This window comes from Blennius ocellaris (genome assembly GCF_963422515.1).
Source record: "Blennius ocellaris genome assembly, chromosome: 7".
In the NCBI taxonomy this organism is placed as follows: domain Eukaryota; kingdom Metazoa; phylum Chordata; class Actinopteri; order Blenniiformes; family Blenniidae; genus Blennius; species Blennius ocellaris.
In genome coordinates, this window is record NC_137656.1 from 9654069 (window position 1) to 9676349 (window position 22281).

At 43.4% G+C, this 22281-nt stretch overlaps 4 protein-coding genes across 6 annotated transcripts in view; 1 reads left to right on the forward strand and 3 right to left on the reverse strand.

The window, feature by feature from the left end:
- Positions 1-1550: 1550 nt before the first annotated feature.
- pcna (proliferating cell nuclear antigen) lies at positions 1551-4122 on the reverse strand. The gene is made up of 6 exons (XM_080500124.1): positions 3751-4122; positions 2768-2865; positions 2604-2671; positions 2328-2522; positions 2118-2241; positions 1551-2026 (listed from the first exon to the last, which is right to left on the reverse strand). Exons 1-6 carry the CDS (start codon positions 3969-3971, stop codon positions 1950-1952), a joined length of 783 nt encoding a protein of 260 aa, XP_080356250.1. The 5' UTR covers positions 3972-4122; the 3' UTR covers positions 1551-1949.
- A 1005-nt stretch (positions 4123-5127) lies between these two features.
- Positions 5128-10688, reverse strand: LOC308131992 (putative aminopeptidase W07G4.4). The gene is made up of 16 exons (XM_080498923.1): positions 10658-10688; positions 9891-9932; positions 9687-9777; positions 9304-9452; positions 9118-9226; positions 8856-8983; positions 8664-8763; positions 8459-8534; positions 8257-8342; positions 7500-7604; positions 7164-7239; positions 6948-7066; positions 6779-6862; positions 6647-6704; positions 5750-5931; positions 5128-5657 (listed from the first exon to the last, which is right to left on the reverse strand). Exons 1-16 carry the CDS (start codon positions 10666-10668, stop codon positions 5520-5522), a joined length of 1554 nt encoding a protein of 517 aa, XP_080355049.1. The 5' UTR covers positions 10669-10688; the 3' UTR covers positions 5128-5519.
- A 473-nt stretch (positions 10689-11161) lies between these two features.
- On the forward strand, positions 11162-17718 carry fahd2a (fumarylacetoacetate hydrolase domain containing 2A). Of its 3 annotated transcripts, none has more exons than XM_080499688.1 (8): positions 11162-11220; positions 13234-13499; positions 13740-13956; positions 14788-14847; positions 14933-15095; positions 16060-16168; positions 17336-17423; positions 17602-17718. In XM_080499688.1, exons 2-8 carry the CDS (start codon positions 13234-13236, stop codon positions 17662-17664), a joined length of 966 nt encoding a protein of 321 aa, XP_080355814.1. In that variant the 5' UTR covers positions 11162-11220; the 3' UTR covers positions 17665-17718. The 3 variants fall into 3 exon arrangements, with proteins under 3 accessions (XP_080355814.1, XP_080355816.1, XP_080355815.1); XM_080499690.1 differs by having other exon boundaries at positions 14791-14847; XM_080499689.1 differs by lacking the exon at positions 11162-11220 and adding an exon at positions 11232-11335.
- A 1900-nt stretch (positions 17719-19618) lies between these two features.
- Positions 19619-22281, reverse strand: part of gpat2 (glycerol-3-phosphate acyltransferase 2, mitochondrial) — a gene marked incomplete at both ends in the record, with an annotated part of 42076 nt that continues 39413 nt past the window's right edge. Inside the window, 3 exons of the mRNA XM_080499979.1 lie at positions 19619-19735; positions 21456-21511; positions 21875-21943. Of these exons, the coding sequence (XP_080356105.1) occupies positions 19619-19735; positions 21456-21511; positions 21875-21943 (242 nt within the window). The remainder of the gene's footprint in view (positions 19736-21455; positions 21512-21874; positions 21944-22281) is intronic.

Below are 22281 nucleotides of genomic sequence, written 5' to 3' on the forward strand. Positions count from 1 at the left end.
CACACACACACACACACACACACACACACACACACACACACACACACACACACACACACACACACACACACACACACACACACACACACACACACACACACACACACACACACACACACACACACACACACTGACCTTCTGTGACAGTATCATTTATGACGGTGTCAGTGACGTAACTTCTGTGAAACGGCGCGAGGCGTCCAAATCACCCAGGGCACAAGCACGCAGGTTTGGGTAGACTGTCAACAGGAGGCAGGTGGTGTACATCTATATTAGTTAGCTCCTCAAACACACACAGACTGAAAAATGTTGAAATGTAAAAATGACCCAACCTCACACGTGCGCGCACAGGTCAAAGTAATTGGCAATCAGAATGACCCTAAAGTGGTAAAAGTACGTCATCTTGTGGTCACTCCTGGTTATTACATGAAACGCAGCCTATCGATCTACTTGTTGGAAAAGTGCAGCAACACACGCGGCTTCCTAAAGACAATTACCGTAAATACACTGTTAAAAATCTTGAAGTAATATTATGTATGATTTTTTTTTTCATTTTCAATTCATTTATTCTATCCTCAGTTTGAACTGAATTCATATAATTATCCATTGCTCCAGCTCATTTTCCATCCATCATACAGGTTACACCTGTTCAGGGCTGTGGAGTGCAGGAGACGATACCAACTCACTTTGAGCAAGTGCAGGACATGGACAGTCTGTCACAGGGCAAACACAGAGACAGAAAACTCAAAGTCTTAAAAAAAAACAATCCTCTCAGCACCTGTGTTTTTAAGGAACCCCCCCATAGTTGAATGTGTTGTGTATACATACAGTATTCTTGTGTGCAACTATCCTGTCTTAAGCCATCTGTACAATGCTGAGCTGATTAATAGTCTAATGTAATCTAATGCCTGCTGCTTCAGCCGAGACGTTTCCTGCATGTTCATTCCCAAATCAGCTTGTTTGGCTCTGCTGCTAATGCAACTTCACAAGGAATCTTTCATGGCTGCATCACTAATCTCAGGTCTCAAGCACGGCATTTGTAATCTGAATAAAATGGTGCAATCCCAAGAATAAATCAGAAACAAATGACAGTTGTTGCATGGGTTTACGTTGAACCAAGGTCATTCCATCATGTCAGGCTGGATCGACCAATGGGTCATGTTTGAAGCCACTTTGCTTAAATGCACAAAATTTTAAAGCATCATTAGTTTTATAAGTATTGTTTAATTTCATCATATAACAGTTATCTCATTGACCGCTCTGTTTGTACTTGTTGAAGGCAGAGCAGGGTTTTGGGAGGCAAATGAACGAGTTTCCGTCACTGAAAGCTTTGAACAGCAATCAAGACACTGCATTAATGTATATGTTCCAGTTAGATCAAATGGATTTTTCTATTGAAACAAGACACATTTGACAAAGCTGATTCTACAGATACATTAAACTGATGCGTCTTGCAGGGACTGTGAGAAGTTGCAGAACTGGTTCAGATGTACAAGGTGGGGAAAAAAAGGGCACAGAAACAGCACCTGGAAACCAATTGAAGCATTTATTCATTTATTTTTTGACGGAATTGGTGAATTTAAAAAAACAAAACAGAACATGGGATCATGTGAGAATCCACAGAAAATATTTACAAGTGGGTTATCTACAAAAGAACATGGGATGTTTGAAATCTGCTTCCAACCCAAACAGGAGGAAATGGAGACAGGGACTCAAGTCTTGAGTGAGCGCATGCTGAAAATGTGCATGCCTGAACTCATTCACAGGAGGCTACAGACAGCTGATGGACACTACAGCCGTGGACACATTAGACGTGAGGGGATGAGAAACCTCAGCTTAAAGCGATCGCTGACCACCACATCTCTTCTGCCCCCGACTCACTCAAGATGAGTCCTGGTCGCCTGCTCTCCTCCATTCTCCCCCTTCTGGACTGATAGTAAGTAATAAACCTAGGAAGCCTCCTCATCAATCTTCGGTGCCAAGTAATATTTGACATGTCCCATATCAGCGATCTTGTACTCGACCACTGTGGATAGAGAGAAGTGAAAGTGTGAGCGATGAACACGACATGACACGATGTGTGGTCACTTAAGAAAAGACACCGTCCGGGCTCTTACCGAGGGGGATGTCAGCAGACATACTGAGGGTGACCGTCTTTGACAGCGGCGTGGCTTTAGTGAAGAAGTTCAGGTAGTTGAGGGCAAAGATCAGCTGGACGGGCTCGTTCATCTCAATAGTGACCTGAAAACATACGAGGATGAGGGTGAAACGTGTGACCAAGTAAAGCTATAGCTTCAACACGACGCCACGATTTGACTTGTACACACAGCTTCCTCCTCTTTGTCCACGTTGCTGGTCTGGGACAGCTTGACGTTGCCTGTGCCCAGCTCCCCCGACGCCGAGAACTTGACTCCATCCTTTGCGCAGGAGATCATGACGGCGTCACCGATCTGGGACAGGTCGCGACAGATGCGGGCAAACTCCCCAGAGGGCATCTTCACCACGCAACTGTACTCCTGCTCCTGCAGAGACACAAAGAAAGACAACAAAGTCAGGAACACCGAGACGGGATCACATCTTGAAAGGACATTCAAATTACTTACTGGGATACCGAGCTGCTCCACATCCAGATCCATCAGCTTCATCTCATAATCCGACACTTTCTCCTGATCTACAAAGATAAACACAGGGGATCATGAATCAAACACTTGGAATCAGTTAATTGGGACACAATTTATAGTTGAATTGACTCATGACAAAAACTTACTGAGGGTCTCAAATACAAGAGCGAGCGTGTCTGCATTGTCTTCTGCTCTGAGAGTGATGATGTCCTCGTTTCCAGCACATTTCAGGATTTTTGACATGCTGGATGAAAGGAAACAAAAAGACTCTTACAACCCACAAATAGATCCGACTAGTATGAAAAACAAACAAATCTAGATCCCATCAATAGACATATCATTGTTATACCAGAGGATAGCATGAGCCCTGATAATAGAAAGACGACCAAGTACTAGTGGGAATAAAAGTAAAGTAGACTAAGTATTTGTTTATATATCTAAAAAAAATAATTATTAGAACAAAATAAGTTTTCATTCTATCCGATGAGTTATAAATACTGTTATGTACAAAGGTATTAAAACAATCCCATAACACTGTCAGCTAAAAAGGTAATTTAGATCGGTTTAAATCTCAAAAGATAAATCTAATTCTATGCAGGTCATCTAAATACTTGTTCACTGTGCCGTTTTACAAGTTTAGTATTTTAGTTTGTTAATGAATCGTTGTGGTCTTTCATGACAAAGGCAGAGGAGCATCCGGAAGTAGAGTTCCCGGGTTTAACATTTCCCGCCAACTCTCCCCACCAGTGAATTTGGCGCTCAAATGACGTAAATACGTAATGACGTCGCGGGCGGCGCTTCTGATACGGCGCCAAAAGTTTAGTAAAAAACAACATATCTTGGGTCTGTGCACCAAAAACAAAGCTCGAAACTGAGCATTTCACGAGCAAGACGTTCGTGTTGCGTGCAGAGTGAAGCATGTCAGTGAGCTGGTGAGGAGAGTCACCAGGACAGACATGCCCGGGCATTTCTCCCAAGATGGCTTCCCTCTTTTGCCAGCATCACTCCAAAGAGTCATAAAACCGCAGATCTTCCCTTTGTTTCCGTGGCAACATTACGATACAAAAGCTCTGAGCTGAGGAAATGACTAGTTTCTGTCTGGACGGGTTCGTGGAGCGTTATACTGCACCTGCTCAGGTTGACTCCCATGGCCAGGTTCCTGTCGCAGCGGTACGAGTCGAAGCCGTCGTGCCGCAGGGTGAGCTGCACCAGGGAGACGTGGGAAGAGTCCATGCTCTGCAGCGAGATGCCGGACGAGCTGACGTCCCAGCAGGCCTCCGTGATCAGGTCCTTCAGCGCCTCCAGCACCTTCTTCAGGATGGAGCCCTGCACCAGGCGAGCCTCAAACATGGTGGCTGTTAAGTTTTGTTTTGCTGAACGTCTGCGCGATGAAGAAGAGGTTGAGCGTCGCTCCGCGGCGGTGAGGACCGAGCTGCGCTGGAACTTCGGGCTTTGTGCGACGGGAGGTCGGAGAGCAGGACTCACAACGTCAACTTCACCGCGGTAGAGAACTCTGTGGCGAAAGCGCGCGCGAGCGTCTGTTTATAATAATTCTGCGTCATTGCGTCATTTCCGCCGTCGTGATGTCGACGTCCAAGGCGCTCAAAACATGGGCACTGGAATCCGCCATGTTGGTGAGGTCGCCTCAAGACTAACGGCTCATAATGGAACACTAAGAATGGCACATAAATTAAAATCTTCACTAAACAGAAACCGTAATGATCACCGTCTTTCTGATTACTTTTTTTTTTTGTCGAAATTGAGTTTTTTAAAGTTTTACTTTTTATTGACATGAAGTGCAGGGATACCTGAACCAGCGGTTTTAACTTGAATTTCTAAGTTACCCAGATGCATCCAAAATGTTCCAGCTGGTGCTATCTTATTTGTTTTCCATTTTTGCTCATTAAAGACAACATCTTACCCAATCGACAACAATGACCTTTCAATGTCTGGGAAAATACACTACTTGTATAAGTTGTTCTCCTCACTCGTCAAGCCAGCTCCAGTTCAGTTTATCTCAGTAAATTAAGTTCTCTCCAAATTATATACAAAACAGTTACTTGAAATTCAAACCTAATCTGTGAGAGTAGATTGTCTGAATTACTGATCAAGCTGAAACTGAGGATCAAATCAAGTTGTATTCAAGTCAATGGTGTCCATGATTGACGTAAATCGCCGTTATCGCTGTTGATAAAGACAATATTTAACAAGTTAACTATCCAGCAGGCACCTCAGAGTCAATGATGGCCATTTCAGTAATGTACCTGAGGCCAACTGTAGTATGAGCATGATGATGGATGGAAAGTATTTCATTAAAGTAGTAAAACGTTCACCTTTATTTTTTTACCCTTATTACCCAATGCCCCTTTAGCATACCTGTTTTTAACCAATCTAGTTAATTTCCTTATGTAAAACTTACTCCAAAATGCTTCGAAGCAGTTCAAATAATTACACCTGATAAAGTACATTTCTTGTAAAAAAAACAATTTCCACATGAGCAACATGATGAAAATTAAAAATGTTTTATTGAGCAACTTGAAACTTGGTTTGGCTGACAGATGGAATTAAATAACACAACCTCAAATCTCTGGTGTTTTTCACACACACATACAGACACCCATATAAAAGAACGGTATTTTCAAATGGACATTTAATATCCTGAGGCAGACCGATTTAGGCAAAAGAGGCTCAACTGACCTGATTTAGATGTGAAAAAAGTTAAGAGTTCATAAAAAATTTGGATGAGCAGTACTACAGAGGAGAAGTCAGAGGTATTGGGGAATGTTGGACAGAACAAAATGTATTATGTGTTGTGGCAGGCAGCTCATTAATATTTGGACGGTTACAACTTTGTGTCAGCTTGAAGTGCAGAGATTGTGGACTTTCAATGAGATCCGTTTAGAAACCATCAAACAGGGTGTAGTTGGTTGCCATGGCGAGGATGGGGGCTCCAGTCGGGACACCGGGAAAAGGACCGCTAGAGCCAGCGATGTCGACGTGGGAGTACGGCAGTGGCGCGCCAGAATCCACACCATGCTGTTGTGAAAAATCAAAGGTACTGGTGAACCACTGCACTTCATTATCTTTATCAGCACTCGGCGCGATGACTCGTGGAGACGTGTGAGCACCTTGTCGAGCCCAGAGGCCATGATGAGGAAGGCTGCAGGGGTCTGATGTCCTCGAGGTGTGGCGGAGGAAGGCAGGTTGTTGCACTGCAAAATATCCTCATACTCGGACTTGCCCTTGTGGAACTCGTAGTCCTCGCGTCTGATAGTGGACACTTCAAACACATCGCCTAACACCTCTCCAGCTACACAAGAGAAGGAAATAACACGTTAGAATAGAATAACTTTTCATATAGCAGACAGAAGCAACAAAGGGGGGGAGTGTTTGACTGTTGGGAATATTTCAGTTTTTATTAACTTGGCACAGCTACTAATAGCACCATCTGGTGAACGACTTGTGTATAACGTGCTTCTCCAGCTTTACAGTGAACAGAAAGTCCCAGAAAGAGAGGGGGGCAGAGGGCATTACTTAATAATTATCTTGTGAATATCTTATATACATATATGTATTATTATATACATACATATGTATTATAGGCATCTTTGTATTGGTTCAGTTATTTGCTTTTAAATAATCATAACATATTTGATGTTTGGTTCGTTCAATATCAACTGGTCTTACGATTTGTCCTCGTAACCAGTCCCTCCAAAGAGAGGACACCTGTCGCCAGGGGACAATTGCACTTGGATTTTAGGACGTCCCTACATCAGAGGTTTTATTGAATTTATGTAATGTAGAATGAATATCAACTAAAGTATTACTTTAAGTAAAGTTAATTAATAATCTAATTAACAGGGTATTATCGCCTTAAACACTGATGCAGATACATGGCTGCTTTGCTCCATCTGTAACAGAGTCTGATAAAGGGGTTCAGTTGTGGTTAAGAAGTAGAAGTATGAATTTAGACTCTTTAGAAGTAAAGCGTTTTGCATTGAAATCTATTTGTATGGTTTCCTTGCCTTGCTGCCACTGAGCAGCGTTGCCGTTGCGATGAGCCGGTCCGTTGTCCATGATGATCTGTGAGGACAAAGTCCAGACTGGGTTCAGTGTCTGCAGTGATCTCTGCTGTTCTGAGAGCCTCTTATACTCACAGAGTAGTTTGGTCCCATGGCCCTGATGGCGTGACCAGTCAGAGTGGCAATGGTGAACAATTGAGGAGAAGTCTCCAGGACGGCCTGCAGAGACAAGCACTACCGTCACACTGCGAGGAGACACAACGAGGAACGTTTGGTGAAGAGGAGAGTCTCACGATGTGCCGACCTTCTCTTTCATCTCGCAGAGCAGGTCCACCATGACCATACGTCCCTCGGCATCGGTGTTTCCCACTCTCACCCTGCGTCCGGCGCGGGACACCACAAGTTCATCAGCCACGTAACAATCTGAGTAAACACACAGCCGAGAGAGAGCGGGAGCTAAAGCAATGATCACACTCTGAGGAGGATTGGAAACATGGATGGTGGCGTTCTACACACTGACCTGCGCCCACGCTGTTCCTCACCATGGCCATCGAACCAATGACCTTCAGATGTTTCGGTTTCAGTTTGGATAGGATCTAAAGCGGGAGTGTGAGATGAAGAGTTTAAATTTAAATACTCAGTGACAATCTATAACTTCAAGGAGCTTCAGAAAACGCTTATTAGTATTTAAATTTTCTGCACTTCAAAGACGTCGTCTTTGCTTCTAATCCTCTTTTCATTGGACATGACTCAGCAGTTTAAGCAGCTGAGCCATCATTCGTGGAGTTCTTGCCAAGTCATAAGTGATAAAACATGTATTACAGAAGTGCAGAAGTCGGGTGTGGAGGTTTTTCACCTGGAAGAATCCGGCCACAGCAGCAGCTCCACACTTGTCCCGGTGCATCCCGGCCATGAAGCCCCCGGCCTTAATGTCTGCTCCACCTGTGTCGTAGGTGATGCCCTGCAAACACCACACAACAAGCAAACCGTTGTTCAAGTAGCCCGTCTGACACACAAAGGGTTCACTAATTCACCTATAAGAAAATCTTCATGTTCATTAATGACTATATCTTGAAACGTAAACGACTGTGTGCATCTCGGAGGACAGCCACACACATACATGACTCTCTAATATTGCCTAAATTTGTCACCATTTACATAAAAAAAGAAAATTTTGCTCGTTGCTAGATCTAATATGCCTTTGACAGTGTTTCCTACTGAGCTACCCATCCCCTGTATTTACTCATTCATCCATATATTTATTTTCTAAACCTGCTTTATCGACTGAATTGTCTCTTGGGTTGGTGCTTATCACACTCAACCTGGGGCAAAATGAAGGAGCACACAAATCCAGCTTGTAACCGAGTTACAGTCAACAATAAACCGAACAAGACACAGAGTTTTCAATAAATCTCACTGAAAGGCGACACCACGTCAACATGTACATAAGAACGACGGGAAACACTTTCTTGAACTTACATTTGCCAGGATACATTTAAGCAGTACCCTACTGAGCTATGCAGTTACTATATGACTGATTTCAGGAAGAAAGGCAGGACTTGGTTAATTCACTGCCTGGGAATCAAAACCTCGTCTCCTCGACCAGAACATACCTTTCCCACCAACATGAGGGTCTTTTCGATGGGCCCCTCTCCACAGTACTGCAGCTTGATGACTCGAGCCTGATGGCGAGGAACACCTACAAGAGGAAAGCGCCACTGAGCAAGAATTCCATCATTCAGTCATTAAAAATGTAACTCTGTGTCAAAAGGCCCAAGTTAATGGTTGATACCCCCAAAAGACAGGTTGTCTTACTGTTGGCACAGCGGTTGACTGCGGCCAGACATGGATACTCTTTCTCCAAGGTCTTCAGGTCACTCACCACCTCCACCTGTGAATGAATGGAACCAGACTTGTTCTAGCTTAAGAGTCCACTGTGAAACAAGGCAGAAATGACAACTATTGTGGACGGGGACAGAGTTTTTTTTTAATATAGAAACTGTGATGTGCATTATGTTACCGTCACAGGGCTGTCCCTGAAGAGCTCCTGGACGTAATCGGCCACACGAGGCGCAGCCATCCGTTCCGGGTCCGAGCCGCCAATGTCCCGGTATGCCAGCCTGAGGACCACAAACAAGCTCAGCCGGTGACGGAGTGACCAACGTAAACCCAGAAATCTTAGCGGAGAACCAGGTGAAAGTATTTGACCCACCGCCCACTTTCCAGAGCATTAGCCAGCTCCACCAGCTTCACTCCCTGAGCCTCCTGCGCTGCCCACAGGCCCAGAACACATGCCTTGAAGTCATTGGGTTTTACATTCCCTTCTCTCACTTCAATAGGCTTTTGGGGGGGAAACAAAAAAACAGGAAGTGAGTTTTTACATTTGTAAAAAAATGGGTGGCCTGATGGAAAATGCGACTGAAGATCACATAAGTATTCCTTTGCTTTTGCAATGCAGAAGAGCCGTTTCTCACCATGTAGAGACCATGTAGGGCCCCGAGTGCTGCAACCAAGGTGTTGCTTTTGTAGTCCTTGTGTGGAGGGCACACCAGCAGGGGGCGCTTCATGCCGGCTTTCAAAGCCCTGAAATAAGAAACGAGTGAGGCAGGAAAATTATAAAAAGGACACAAATCCAAAATGTTTAGCTCCCATCAACTGACCGCTTGATGCCTTTCTCCGCTGCATCGCTGAAACGACGGACGTCGTCGTAGTCGCGGTTTACGGGGCCAGTGGCAGCAAACACCAGCCGGTTACCAGGGAGACCAGGGACCTTGAGGACCACCACTTCCTCCCCGAGGCCACTGTCCACCTATAGTCGATGCAGACGCACAGGAGTAAAACAGATGACGAGTTATATCAAATTTTGCTGGTTTATGGGGAGCAAAGCTGGTATTAGTCACTGCTCGTTTCAGACGGATGACGGCTTCAGGTCTTTCACTCACAATGCCTCATGTCAAAGCATAAAACACTGATCCCTGACATCCAAGTGTGATCTGTGTGTGACAGAGCCAAATCAAGCTGAGGAGGGAAAATAGAAACGTACATGGCTGTAGTCCAGCAGCGGGGCTTTCAGATGCTCCAGCTCAGGGGGCAAGGTGTCATGGTTCTGGGTCACCAGGACGATTCCATCAAAGCTGGAGAGACAACAACAACAAAAAACCCCATCAGGTGATATTGTAGTCGGTTTTAAAACTAACATGCCAGCAAACTGATAAAGAAGAAGTACAGTGTTTCTGCTGATACTCACTTTTGGTTCCTGAGGTCGGTGGTGCACTCGATGGGCTGGACACTGCACAATGACACAAACTGTCATGTCAGCACTTACAGACACAGTTAAGTCAGGATATCACAGAGTGATATCCTAAGAGTCCTCAGATAGAGATAAAAGACTGGGTCAAAGTGTGGAAAACACTTAGACCTTTGAGATGTCTTACATAGAGAAAAACTTCAGACTTCATCCTTCTCTGTGCATTTTGGCAGAGGATGAAGTGGAACCAGGAAAATTCATCGCTTCGTCTTTTGTTTCACGAATTTGCAGTGCGAGTACATCTTTTATTACTTTATTATGTCTTATCTGGAAATACCAGTCCAAGGGTATAGTATGACAAACACAGGTGTAGTGACCATGAAAGTGATCGGAGCAAATCGGAGCAAAACAACAAAAACTAAAATAAAAAGGAAAAACAAAAAGCTGTGTGGTCCCCTTTAATGGAAAGTGATGCCAGATATGAATGAAACACCATGAAGCAACAAAGAGGGTCACATTTCTTTCAGATATGCATGAAAGTAGCACAGCGTGCAGTTGAAGATAATCTAAAAAGTAAAAAATCCTGGAGGAATAAATGCATTCAGGAGTTGCGTGAGCAGCAGTGGATTAAACAAAGCAGACAAAGCCGCACGGATTTTCCGTCATTTCATGCATCAACAAGCCGGCGTGTAGACACGGAGCAGAAATAAAAGCAGAGAATTAAAATTAAAAAAACAGATTTAAATGAAGGTGGCTGTGGATCTCACCTAGTACACATTTTGTCCTCCTGCTCTGCTGTCTTCGTCAGGGAGAATGAGGCAGCTGACCCGCTGTGCTCGGTCACGTGACCAATCGATCACGTGACCCACCCGTTTTCTACTGTGTTTCCTTCCAGACCACAATCTGCTCGGAAACGCGAACTTCCCTCATTAAACTGCGCAGCTGTCTCAAAATAAACACAGTTTTAACTTCAATAAGCAGGTTTATATGTCTGAGAATGACCTAAAAGTATAAGACGCGAGTCTGTTTGATAGTTTGAACAAGAAAAGTAAAGATTTGTAATGATATAGTTTTGCGCATGAACGTTGCACGAGTAGATGGGAATTGTAGTTCAGAGAGCTGTTTCGACAAACATACAAAAAGCAGCATTAATATAAATTGATCGCAAACATTGCAAATAAATATTCTCAGAAGTATGGGTGTAGGCTACTCAATTAATCCAATAGTTATTTGTTTTCAACTTGTCTGACCCCGCGGACTATAAATTAGCGACCGGAAGTAGTTAAACTTGTAGTCTTGTGTGCAGAGCTGGAAGCTTCAAGCTGGAGAGGTGAGAACTGTCTGGGGGGAGTTAACTTGTGAGGGTGCAAAGGCCGATTAGAATCTGCAGGTTTTAGTGCTGCCCTCGTCTTGTTAGTCTCAGTTGCACGCCAGATCTCCAGCAGGTAGGCGCGGTTTGCCAGCAGCTGAACTGACCTTCATGTTTACCGATTTACAACCCTGCTATGTTATCAAACCTCTGGTTAACTTGGCGATCCTTCAGGTGGACCGGTCAGGTGTCACCTGCAAAGTTTGCAAGCCTCTTCTCAAGAAACCTGTTTGAGCTGTGCTCACTTTCCTCACAAGTCAACGTTTTAATTGAGTATTAGTGGAAAACATTGTGAACTCAAGTCATGTCTCCACAACAGTGCATGAGAGATCATGCAGATGTCAACTTCATAACGTTGTACTTCAACTAATGGAATTTGTAAATCTTGCCTGAACTGGCAAGTTCAGGCAAGATTGGTTTTTTTTCCTCGTTTTTTAAAAAAAAGTTTGCTATTAAATAGCTGCAAGTTGAGGATGTGAAGTTGGCTGTGCAGTGTAATAATAATAATAATGGCTTGGGTTTATATCGCTCTTTTTTTCAGGCTAACTCAAAGTGCGTACAGAAACCATTATTCATCATTCACCATTATTCATTCCCACTAGTGGTGGAGGCAATATGGGTAAAATGCATTGCCCAAGGATAGAGTGGGATTCAAACCGCCAACTCTCCAGTTTTTGGATGACAGTTTTACTTTTGGCAGAACTGGGTTTCAACTAAAACTTATAATTTATTAATCCCCTTTTGGAAATTCCTTTTTAGCCGCGTATTGGCCAATCCCATTTCTCCGATGTGGAGGTGCAGCACTCCAGGGAGCCATGGGGGGTCAAGGGTCATGCTCAGGGACACACAGTGGTGGCACAGCAGCTGTGGGATTAAAACCTGCAAATTCCTGATCCCAAGCCCGCTTCTCTAACCTCAATAGATTTAGTTCCCCATAAGTTTGTACATTTCAGAGGACCTTCTCTTAAATGTAAAAAATGCTGCCTGAAATGTTTTTTTTTTTTTTTAACAAGCAATATGATTTATCATCTGTTTATCATAACTGTTAATAAGTGATGAATGCTTGGGGGAGAAAAAGTGTTGCGAAAGAAAGTATTCATAAACAAAGTAAGAGATGACCATCAGGGTCAGCCAGGAACAGAAAGATCACATAAAGACTAAACTTGTCAACTTGGCAGTACAGGAAGATCTGGCTGTTAAATCTTTAACAAATGTTCAGAAACAAATGGGCCAACTTGAGATTTTCGTTGAAAAAAATGTGCTCGCTCCGAACAGAACAGGAAATTACATCAGTGGATCATGCGATCGCTCAGTACTGACCCCATATATGCACAGACATCCAGAGTAAACATTGCATGTAAGCAAATATGCATAGAGCTGGAAGTCTGTGCTGGGATTCAGACACTGGACATATCAGCTCTCTCCTACACACTCATTTTACCTGTATAGTTACAGTATGTGATGACATGTTTCTGTGAAGGTGCTGTCCTGCTTTTGGGATCCATATTGTGTCGTCGCTTCATTTTTGCCACTATTTATATGTCCGGTTTTTACTTTGATTACTACTTTAGGAACAGTATATTGGAACCCATAATAAAGTGGAGGAACTCTTACTTATATGTGTAGCACATGTAAAACTTTCCCGGTACATGAGATGTAGAACCATTTCCATCTTTTGTGATTCATTTTCATTTTAATTCCGACCATTGTCTTTGATTTGCCTGTAAGGGTTGTGACTGCGAGTGTCATGTTCAGGTTGTACCCAGCATTCAGCTGGGAACAGTGTTTGGCCTCACTTTACTATTATGACAAATCAGTCTTTACTTGAAGGCAATCTGAGGAGGCTCCAAAGAAAAATGGTTTGAACCACTAGTTTGATAATACATTCAGCAAATTGTCATGCAAGATTACATTTGTAATATCTGACTTGTAGTTCTTCTCACCCGTTTATATTTCTTTCTCCGACTTGTTCAGATGAGACTTCCTCTCCGCTCCTTCTGCATCTTCAGGAGTTTAATCCGTCGGAGGCAAACGGCAGACGCACACAGGCGAGGTCTGAGCGGTGCAGCCATGCGTCTGGTGCAGTTTCGTCGCCACGGTGACGGCGAGGGCATCAGGGTAGGAGTGGAGCTGGGCGATGGGCTCAAGGTTGTGGATCTGAAGGCGTTTGATCCCTCGGCTCCCTCGACGACGAAGGAGCTGCTGGAGCTGGGCGATAAGGGTCTGGAGTGTGCACGGAGGTATGGAGACTTGTGACAGCCGCTCGGATTGTGATGAAATATTGTGTTGGCTCTTCTCCTACAAAGGACTCTTTAATCTGTCAACATCCTCCTCGGCCACCCTCCTCCTTACTCATCTTCACCATTAAATTTATGAACTACCTTTCACAACAAGCTGAATCCATTTTTTAAATTTTTTTTTTCATTGCTTTCCTCCTACACCAACGTTTGTTTCACCTGCATTGCTATCCCACTCCTCAGAGCCTTGGCGTCGGGTCAGTGTGTGGTGGACCGAGCAGACATCCACCTGCTGCCTCCTGTGTTGGCCCCGGAGAAGGTGGTGTGCGTTGGTATGAACTACCGGGACCACTGCCTGGAGCAGAACGCGCCCATTCCCAAAGAACCCATCATCTTTAGTAAGTTCTCCAGCGCCATCACGGGACCATACGACGACATCTGTCTGCCGTCAGAGAGTCAGGTGAGAGTCAACGCTGCGCTTTAAGTTTCGTTTATTGGCGAACCCAAACCAGTCAGAACATTTATCAATTTAAATAGAGCGTTTCCATGTTAACCGTATCAAAAGCACTTTATGTTAATAGTCACATTCAGACCAATGGAGGCGGCTGCTATTCAAAGTGCTCAGTCCAAAGCTATTCGGGGTTCTTGCTCAAGGACACTTTAACGTACGGACAGGTGGGGCATCAAACCTGCAACTTTCCGATTGAAAGACGACCTTTCTTTCAGTCTGGAATCAAAAGAAGAATTCCAGCTTTTCAGACCCTCGTCTCCACTCAAACAGGACACAACATGCAAAAGAAGAAAAAAAATTAGCAAAAAAGAGCAGAAAAATACAAATAGCTTGAACTTGCACTGTATTTAAGGCCCATCCATCCATCTTCTCCGTAATTACAGCTAATTCAGGTTTCATGGAGGGCTGGAGTCGATCCTCGCTCCAGCCTGGGTAGGTCACCAGGCAGGTATGAATAATTTCACTTGTCTGGACAAGAAAGTGGGATTCTCACTGTGAGGTGCTAACCACTACCTCGCCGTGCAGCCTGTATTTGAAGTCAGCATGACACAACAAGTAATGCATCTTATTTCAAAGAAATGTCCTTGTGACTTTTCAGTGTTGGACAATAATGGCCACCAGCAGCCCACAAAATTCCAGCCTTTATGTGAATGCATGTGGGCTGTTTTTTTTAGTGTACAATGCCATTTTATGCACAATGCTCAGTGAAAATGACAGGTTTGGCATTGAAGCTCATGTCTCCTGCTTCCCGATGCCGTTCCATCTTTTGTGTGACTGGAGGAGGTGGACTGGGAGGTGGAGCTGGCCTTTGTGATTGGACGCAGAGGAAGACACATTAAGGTCAGTGCACGGCGTCACCTGCCATGACGCTGCGATACAGCATCTATTGTCTGGCCCCCAGTTTTCCATTCCGTTTGTCATGCAGGAGGAGGATGCTCTTTCCTACGTGGCTGGGTTCACTGTGGCCAATGATGTCAGCGCGCGGGACTGGCAGATGAAGCGTAATGGAAAGCAGTGGCTACTGGGAAAAACGTTTGACAGCTTCTGTCCTCTGGGCCCTGCGTTGGTAACCAGCGACGCTGTGAAAGGTGAGACGGAGCACCAGCAGCCACAGCAAGACATAAAGAAAGATCTGTTTTGTACGTTACCGGCTCCACTGAGTTTTACAGCGGTTTTATAGTTTTGCAGCGGAGTGGAAAGTTTCTGTAGCTGATGGGAGGCAACGACCTGTGTGTAATGAAAAAAAAGGGAGTCCTGGAGCCATAACAGCCTGGTTGTACTTCTGACAGAGAAAATTAAAAATGACTCAGGGTTACATCAATGGGTTTTATGAAAAAGTTTGCTGGTGACAAACTGGATTTATACACTTAAGACGTTATGAACGCCTGTGAAATAGTTTGTTGTCCCGGGAGCACCGACTCATCAAGACATGAACTCTACATAACAACAAATGCTTCTTTAGTTGTATGCTCGATTTGGAAACTTTCACAGCTTTATTTATCAGTCTGGCCAGTAACAGCGGCAAGCTTCTACAAACAAACCTTTATTGAATTGCTCTCTGAATGATATAGTACACAATTTTGATTTGTCATTCGGTAAACACCTCTTAATCTCAAAACTACAGATGTCCATCAGACAACAGTTTGTCAGGTAGCTGTCACACATTTAGTGTATTTAATAAAAATATTCAAGAGTACAGCATGCATAAGTTGGTGGATATATATTATTTTTAGACATAATGGTCCTTTTACCAACGTTTTAAGAATAAAAATGCATTAATATGCACATTTTTGGTATAGTATTGATCCATTTAACAACCTTTGAAATAATTAAAATATTTTAGATATTTACATGCATGTGCAAATTATATGCTCTCTAATGTTTTAACATCAGAAAACATGTATATTGCTTTACTTTTTTGATGTTGGCTATGTGAAAAGACTTTAAACAAGAATAGTTCTCTACCCGTTTCATCTAAGAAAATTATATTATTATGATTGTTATTTAGGTTTGAAGTCACACGTGAGCCTTCACGTTTCATGTGTTTTCTAGATCCTCACAACCTGGACGTACGATGTGTGGTTAACGGAGACACCGTCCAGAGCAGCAACACCAACCAGATGATCTTTAAGACGGCTGCGCTGGTTGCGTGGGTGTCAAAGTGAGTCCAATCAGTGTTTACTCGCCGTGCAGACGACGTGTGTGTCAAAGAACTTCACAGAGACAATGTGGGTTTGAGTCCACATTTGCATAAAAACACCCAGAACTTTGTTCCTTCTCAGTAACTTGAGCTGACAGCGCAGAGCTTCCATTTAAGAAATTATGCAAATCAAGTCATGTAAGAAGAATTCACAAGTAGTAGCACTCTGTGAGCAAATTACCTCGGCACCTCAGACGCGATGCAGAAAAGACATGCTTCAGTGAAGATGACTTCCTCCAGAAGGGGCAGCCTTCAGCCTCGCGGCCCGCTGACCAAGAGGAGCTTCTCTACTCCGCAGATCCTTTTCCTGATGATTTAGGCGTCTTTTAGTCACCATATAGTGGCTGATAACTTCTGTTATTTAATGGTGGAAACCCAGGGCACATTTGTACTCCATCCATCTTGAAGAGAGAGACACACATTTTGACCCTAAGGCAGAAATACACCAAGTCCCAGATAAAAGATGAGGAATCGTGACAATACGTCTTTGTCTGGCTGAACAACGCTGTCGTACATTGAGAGCAGTTTGCAGATGGCCTTTTTCTCAGTGTTGCAGCTCAAGATTTCCCTAAAACAGTCCTCCGACAGTTTTGTTTTCCCACAGTCAGATTGTCACTATAACTACTTGCACACAATGGAAAAGCAGAAAAAAAACCAGCACGATCAACTCTTGAGCTAAACTCAAAGGATGCTTTGGACATTTCCATGTTTTTCTCAGTTGGCATCCAAACAAAGATTTTCCCTTGAACCGTTGAAGATCATTATCTATAGATTATTAGTTAAAGTCATCTCCTGAAGGTGTCTGTGGCTTATAAAATGTACATTATTGTTGCACAGTCATTATTACCTTCGACTCAGTGGAGTCACATCATGCAGTAAAACTTAACTGTCTTAAATACATTGATGAAGTCTGCATCACACAGCATAATGAAATAGTATTAATATATGTCTGAGATGGCTGACATGTTATAGACTGAGAGGAACAACATGCAAATTCAACAATATCATATATACATCATGTATATCAAAAAAGAAAATTCTGGCCCGCCCAAGTTGAGTCGATGTTTGTGTTCCTGTATGCTTGTTCTTTCTGCACCTCACCTTTTTTCTTGGCACGTCTCCTGTCAGGTTCGTGACGTTAACTCCAGGAGACGTCTTCCTGACAGGCACTCCTCCGGGCGTAGGGGTATTCAGAACACCACCAGTCTTTCTCAAGGTGATTTCATACATCACTCTGACAAAGGTTTAAATATGTAGAGCTGCGAGTACACATGTTATGTCTGTAGTTTTACTTTATCCAGAGGAGAAAATGATATATTATATTCTACAAGCAGTGCTTTGTAGTGATATAAATGTAGATTTTAATGAAGTGTTAAACTGTGCTTTCCTTTCAGAAAGGAGATGTTGTGGAGTGCCAAATAGACCAATTAGGCTCTATAATCAATAGAGTGGTCTAAATCCAGACAATGATCCATGAAGGAACATCAGCCATTAAATAAACTATACTGACTGGTTTGATTGTTTGATGTTCATGAAAATCACTTTGTCTGGTGGCAGAATGTGCAAAAGCAGCAGGAAATATCTGAAGATGGGCGTATAGTTCTTCGGTGATTGTGAAAAAGGAGAAATGTGATTGTGTTTACTATAAGAAACTGTAATTATGTGACTCAGCCTCGGTGCGAGTCACGGTCGTCACCAGCTATAAAAACAACATCCATCAGCAACGGCCCACCCTGCGACACCGCAGCAACCATGAACCTCCTGATTTCTTTTAACAAGAAAATTATTTCTAATTAAACATTCAGGTTGATAAATTGTACAGTATACTTTCCCCTCTGAGAGCAACTTTCTCATAACAAGAAAGCAGATTTCCAGCGATGAAATGTTAATACATTAAAATATGCAGCATTCACACAGTTTCTTATATTGCCTGGGAGAAACTTCTCAATAATTACTTTGATCCAGACGCTGATTCATGGACCTGCTTCATTTTTCTTTTCACCAAAATTACAGGAGTCTGTTTTTTCCCCTTACTGATAGACTAAATGTACCCGTTTGCATTTTGCAGCCTTGTGATGAGGGGAGCCAGATAATTAGGTTTGACCTCTGAGTCACTTCCAATTTGTGAAATGCTCAGACTCCAAAAGAAGCGGATGAATGCCGCACATTATGGAGCCCAAAGCAGCTCACATTTATCCCCAACAGATGTCATCCCAGGGGAGTAATTTGTTTTTTTTTGCCTTGCTCAAGGGAACTCAACCCACAAACCTCACAGTAACCCAACTAAAACGGAAACAACTCAGAAATCATGTTTCTTCAGAAGATGCAGTGAATGTCCCTAATGTACAGAGAGCAGAAATTAATTAAAGTACGTGTGCCAACAATTCTGACTTCCAATTTCTGCCAATACCAATTGACACCAAAGCTGACATCACCTGATAAGATGACGTTTTTAGCGTAGAACAGCTCCACACATGACTGTGTGTGGGATCTTAGTACATTGCGTTCTCATAATACTTACATTAAAATGCAATATATTTTCAGTTTTCACGGCTTTCTACATTAAAGTTGAGTTTTCTCCAGATTGAGTATGCGGTCTGGATTTGTGCTGAAGTTTGAGGCTGGCGTGGCGTTCTCTCTGGCTTCAGCAGTGACTTCAGTTCAACACTGGATGGCAGTAGAGTGTCGTGGTTGTTGGGAGCCCAGGAGCTCCAGCGACTTCCAGTGCTGGACCTCAGGAGTGAGAAACCACACTGGATGCTGGACTCCACAATTATTCCGCTGTAAACGCAGAAATATTAAGAGATGCCAGAGAGAGCTCCAGGTCTCGAGCAAAGCGAGGCACATCGATTTGTCTCTGCTCCTCGCTGTCAAAAGGTCTACGTCAAACAGACTGACGCTCCCCGGGTCTGACTCAGCACGGGATGATCTAAATTCAGGAGGAGAACTGTGCAGCGCGATGAGCTTGTGTGAAGGAAGCTGTAAAGGATTTAAGTTTGTATCCATGAAATTCACTCTGTGCATGAGGTGAAATTATGATGAAATAGTTGTTTATTTTCAGCATGAACCCTGCACAAACATCAAATTAAGGCATTTTCTGGCAAACAGCCTTTATCCCAACATGAACAACAAGCAGCAGCGTCATCTTACGACGACTCCTCACAGCTGATTGCAGGGACTTCATAATCCGCGCCTCCCGCGGCTTTATGCTAATGCTATTACTAAAGATAAACCTAAAATCAATGCCTCATCATTGAAAAGTCAAAATGCAATTAACCTAAAGACACGAGCGCCGTGGCCCAGCGTGCTTCTTCTTGAACAGTGAACATAAGCTAACAGAGGATGAGGTCAGATTCTACAAAAACACACAGCCATGGCAAAGCCTTGAGTCACGCTGCCTGGTTAAACGCATTAATTGTAGAGGTACTGGGAGATGAAGCGGTGCAGCCTCTGCCTGTTTTCTGACAACTGGAACAAAGGACTAACACTCAAGAAGACGCATTCCCTCTGACGCTCCTCCGAAAGGACCTGAATTGAAAATAATGAACACAAACAAAGTGACGTTAGGATGCTGGCAAGCACAATGCTTTATTATTCGCTATCCTTTATTTATGTGGGTGCCGCTTTTTGTTATCTTTAGTCGTGCGCTTTCAGCACAAGGCCAAATAAAGAACAGTGAAGTAATAAAAGAGATAAAAACCAAGACCTTTCAAAACAAGAACTCCGAAATGAAGACGGAAAAACAAAGTCGCTGATAAACCACGTCGGCGATTACCACGCAGCAAGGTCTGAAATAATGAGGCCAATTTAATAGACAAATTAAGGGCCGTAATAACCGCCCTTTGGTTTCACAGCCAAATAAAACAAGTTTACTCTTGGATTTGACCTGCACCTTCTTAATATCAGGGAATGGAGCGTGGAGTCAGATCCTAAAAACAAGCACTATAATGGATGTTTCTGGCTGATAACCTTGATAATAAACTTAATAATTGCCTCATGAGATGTTTGCAGATATATGGGTCAATCATGCTCTATTTTAGAAGGCAGTGATTCCCAACCCACAGAATGACAGAGGCTGAGACTGTCGACTGAACTGAAAGGCTGAGGGAAATGCCAATGGAGGGAGTTTGAGCAGAAACATTGAGTTCTATACGTATAGACGAAAATACTGCAAATATGCAGTTGAATTTGAAGTCTATTTGGAATAGTTGTGTTTCTCCCCAGGTCTGAGGGTTTCTGCTGCACCACGTTTGTTTGTAAAGTCCTTGCTGTTTGCAGAATCAGTGCAGATGGAGATAACAGACGCTCATATTCCAATGTGCAAGTTAGACCATTTGCTGCTTTGCTTTCTCGCAGACTTGAAAACTCGCAGCTCTACAGCCCGCCACAATAAACACCAGGCTTTTATCTGCTCTCATCAAAGTTTCTGTTTAATCCTCAGTTCATTCTGCGACAGTGGAGTGTTTTCATATCAGGTCATCTCCCAACCCACAGGAACGAGAGCAATCTGTCACAGAGGAACCCTGAAAAATTACTTTTCTTTCTTGAGTCTCCCGAGAACACAATTATAACTGTTTGGTTCCACATAGAAACAAAATCTTCTTTTACTAGTGAGCTGAACTTTTTCCTTTTCATTTGTAATATCTGGTAAGTCTCCATACACAGGCTACAAACTTTTAACAGTAATTTATTTTCACTACAGCTTATCTAATCTATACCTTCTACTTTTCTCTATTAAACTCCATTACTCCCCCAGATGTTCCTCACTGCTGTGCCCCCGCCTGAAATTCACAGTTGCCTTACAGTGAGAAGCCCGCCGCATACTTCCAAAACCACTGTCATACACAATCACATTTTTGAATTCAGGACAATTGATAGGCATTTAACAAATGTTTGCAACTCCATCTTAAACAAATCTTACTATGAAGCAAAATGAGAGACCGCTTCATAGCTGAGAGACCTTGACCTGCCTCTGCGTCTTGTGTGCTTGCTCCAAGTGAGTGCTCTTGATAAACTCATATCCGACTCCAGCATGATTGGCTACGGCCATCTCCATTCAGGGGGAGATTCCTTTTTTCTCTGTTCACGTTCAGCTTTAGACTCAACGATATAGCTTTAACACGCAGGCGGTGATTTGACAGATGATTCAGATAAATGTATGCTGAACTTTTTCCTGTCAGGCTGTCCTAAAACCTTTGGTCTCCATCTCAGTTCAGACAGATTTAGAGAGACACGGAGACTCACTCACCCCGAGGTCTATTAGTGTTCGAACAGCAGTGTGTGCCGCCTCCTCTGAGCAGCTCTCTGTGAGATACAGCACAAAGGGACACGTGAATCAAAAGAAGTCAGATATCCAATCCAGAAAAACCAGGTTGGCACAACAGAGCAAAGCCTGCGCGAATGGGACTGTCATCTTAATGCCGTCTATTATTGACGAGTGGCGTTTGGGTGCTTTCTGATTGTCTCGTATGTTTTCCCAACAAGAGGGAAGCATGTGATGGGAGAGAGGAAGCTGCTCTACATTTCTTCTCTGCTCACAGTAGGCTTTGGAACAACACACATCTGATCACGGGGAAAGACAAGGTGACAAGCCTTTAAAGTTACGGCAACAGAGGAATGGAAAATGTACGTGTGTGTTTTCGGGGGAGGATGTCAGGCTGAGCTCACCGTAGTGTTGCTTCTTCTTATTTGCTGTGTCACACAGATGGGAGTGTATCTGGGCCACAAACTCGGCTTCTGCATCAGGAAAGACATGAAAATGGAGGCAATTACAGCAGCAGAGCGAAGTGAGGACACTCTGCTAAGATAGTGTGTGGAGTCTGTGATTTGGTATTTAAGTGTGGCTTTCTTTTTTGTGGCTGGTGGGCGGTTCAGCAGGTCAGCGCAAATGGCTTTAGGGTCAAAGATAAATATTAGAGACACGGGGACTACAATGAGCTCTCATTTGAACTCAATAGCTACTCTCGTGCCTGGAGATGAAAAAAGAACATCAAGTCCCAAACTTTTATTTATTTCTACAGTTTTAAAAATGCATAGATGTAATCTCATGGAAAGTTACCATGGGACAAAAGCTG

Excerpts from the sequence above, each read along its gene's own strand:
- fahd2a (XM_080499688.1), top strand. The coding sequence starts at position 13,234 with ATGAGACTTCCTCTCCGCTCCTTCTGCATCTTCAGGAGTTTAATCCGT. Across the intron at positions 13,957-14,787 it reads GTCTGCCGTCAGAGAGTCAG|GAGGTGGACTGGGAGGTGGA; the intron begins GTGAGAGTCAAC and ends GTGTGACTGGAG. Across the intron at positions 17,424-17,601 it reads CACCACCAGTCTTTCTCAAG|AAAGGAGATGTTGTGGAGTG; the intron begins GTGATTTCATAC and ends CTTTCCTTTCAG.
- pcna (XM_080500124.1), bottom strand. The coding sequence starts at position 3,971 with ATGTTTGAGGCTCGCCTGGTGCAGGGCTCCATCCTGAAGAAGGTGCTG. Across the intron at positions 2,523-2,603 it reads TGGAGCAGCTCGGTATCCCA|GAGCAGGAGTACAGTTGCGT; the intron begins GTAAGTAATTTG and ends GTGTCTCTGCAG. Across the intron at positions 2,242-2,327 it reads TGGACAAAGAGGAGGAAGCT|GTCACTATTGAGATGAACGA; the intron begins GTGTGTACAAGT and ends GTATGTTTTCAG.
- LOC308131992 (XM_080498923.1), bottom strand. Across the intron at positions 9,453-9,686 it reads CGCTGCTGGACTACAGCCAT|GTGGACAGTGGCCTCGGGGA; the intron begins GTACGTTTCTAT and ends CATCGACTATAG. Across the intron at positions 6,863-6,947 it reads TCTGCGAGATGAAAGAGAAG|GCCGTCCTGGAGACTTCTCC; the intron begins GTCGGCACATCG and ends TTGTCTCTGCAG.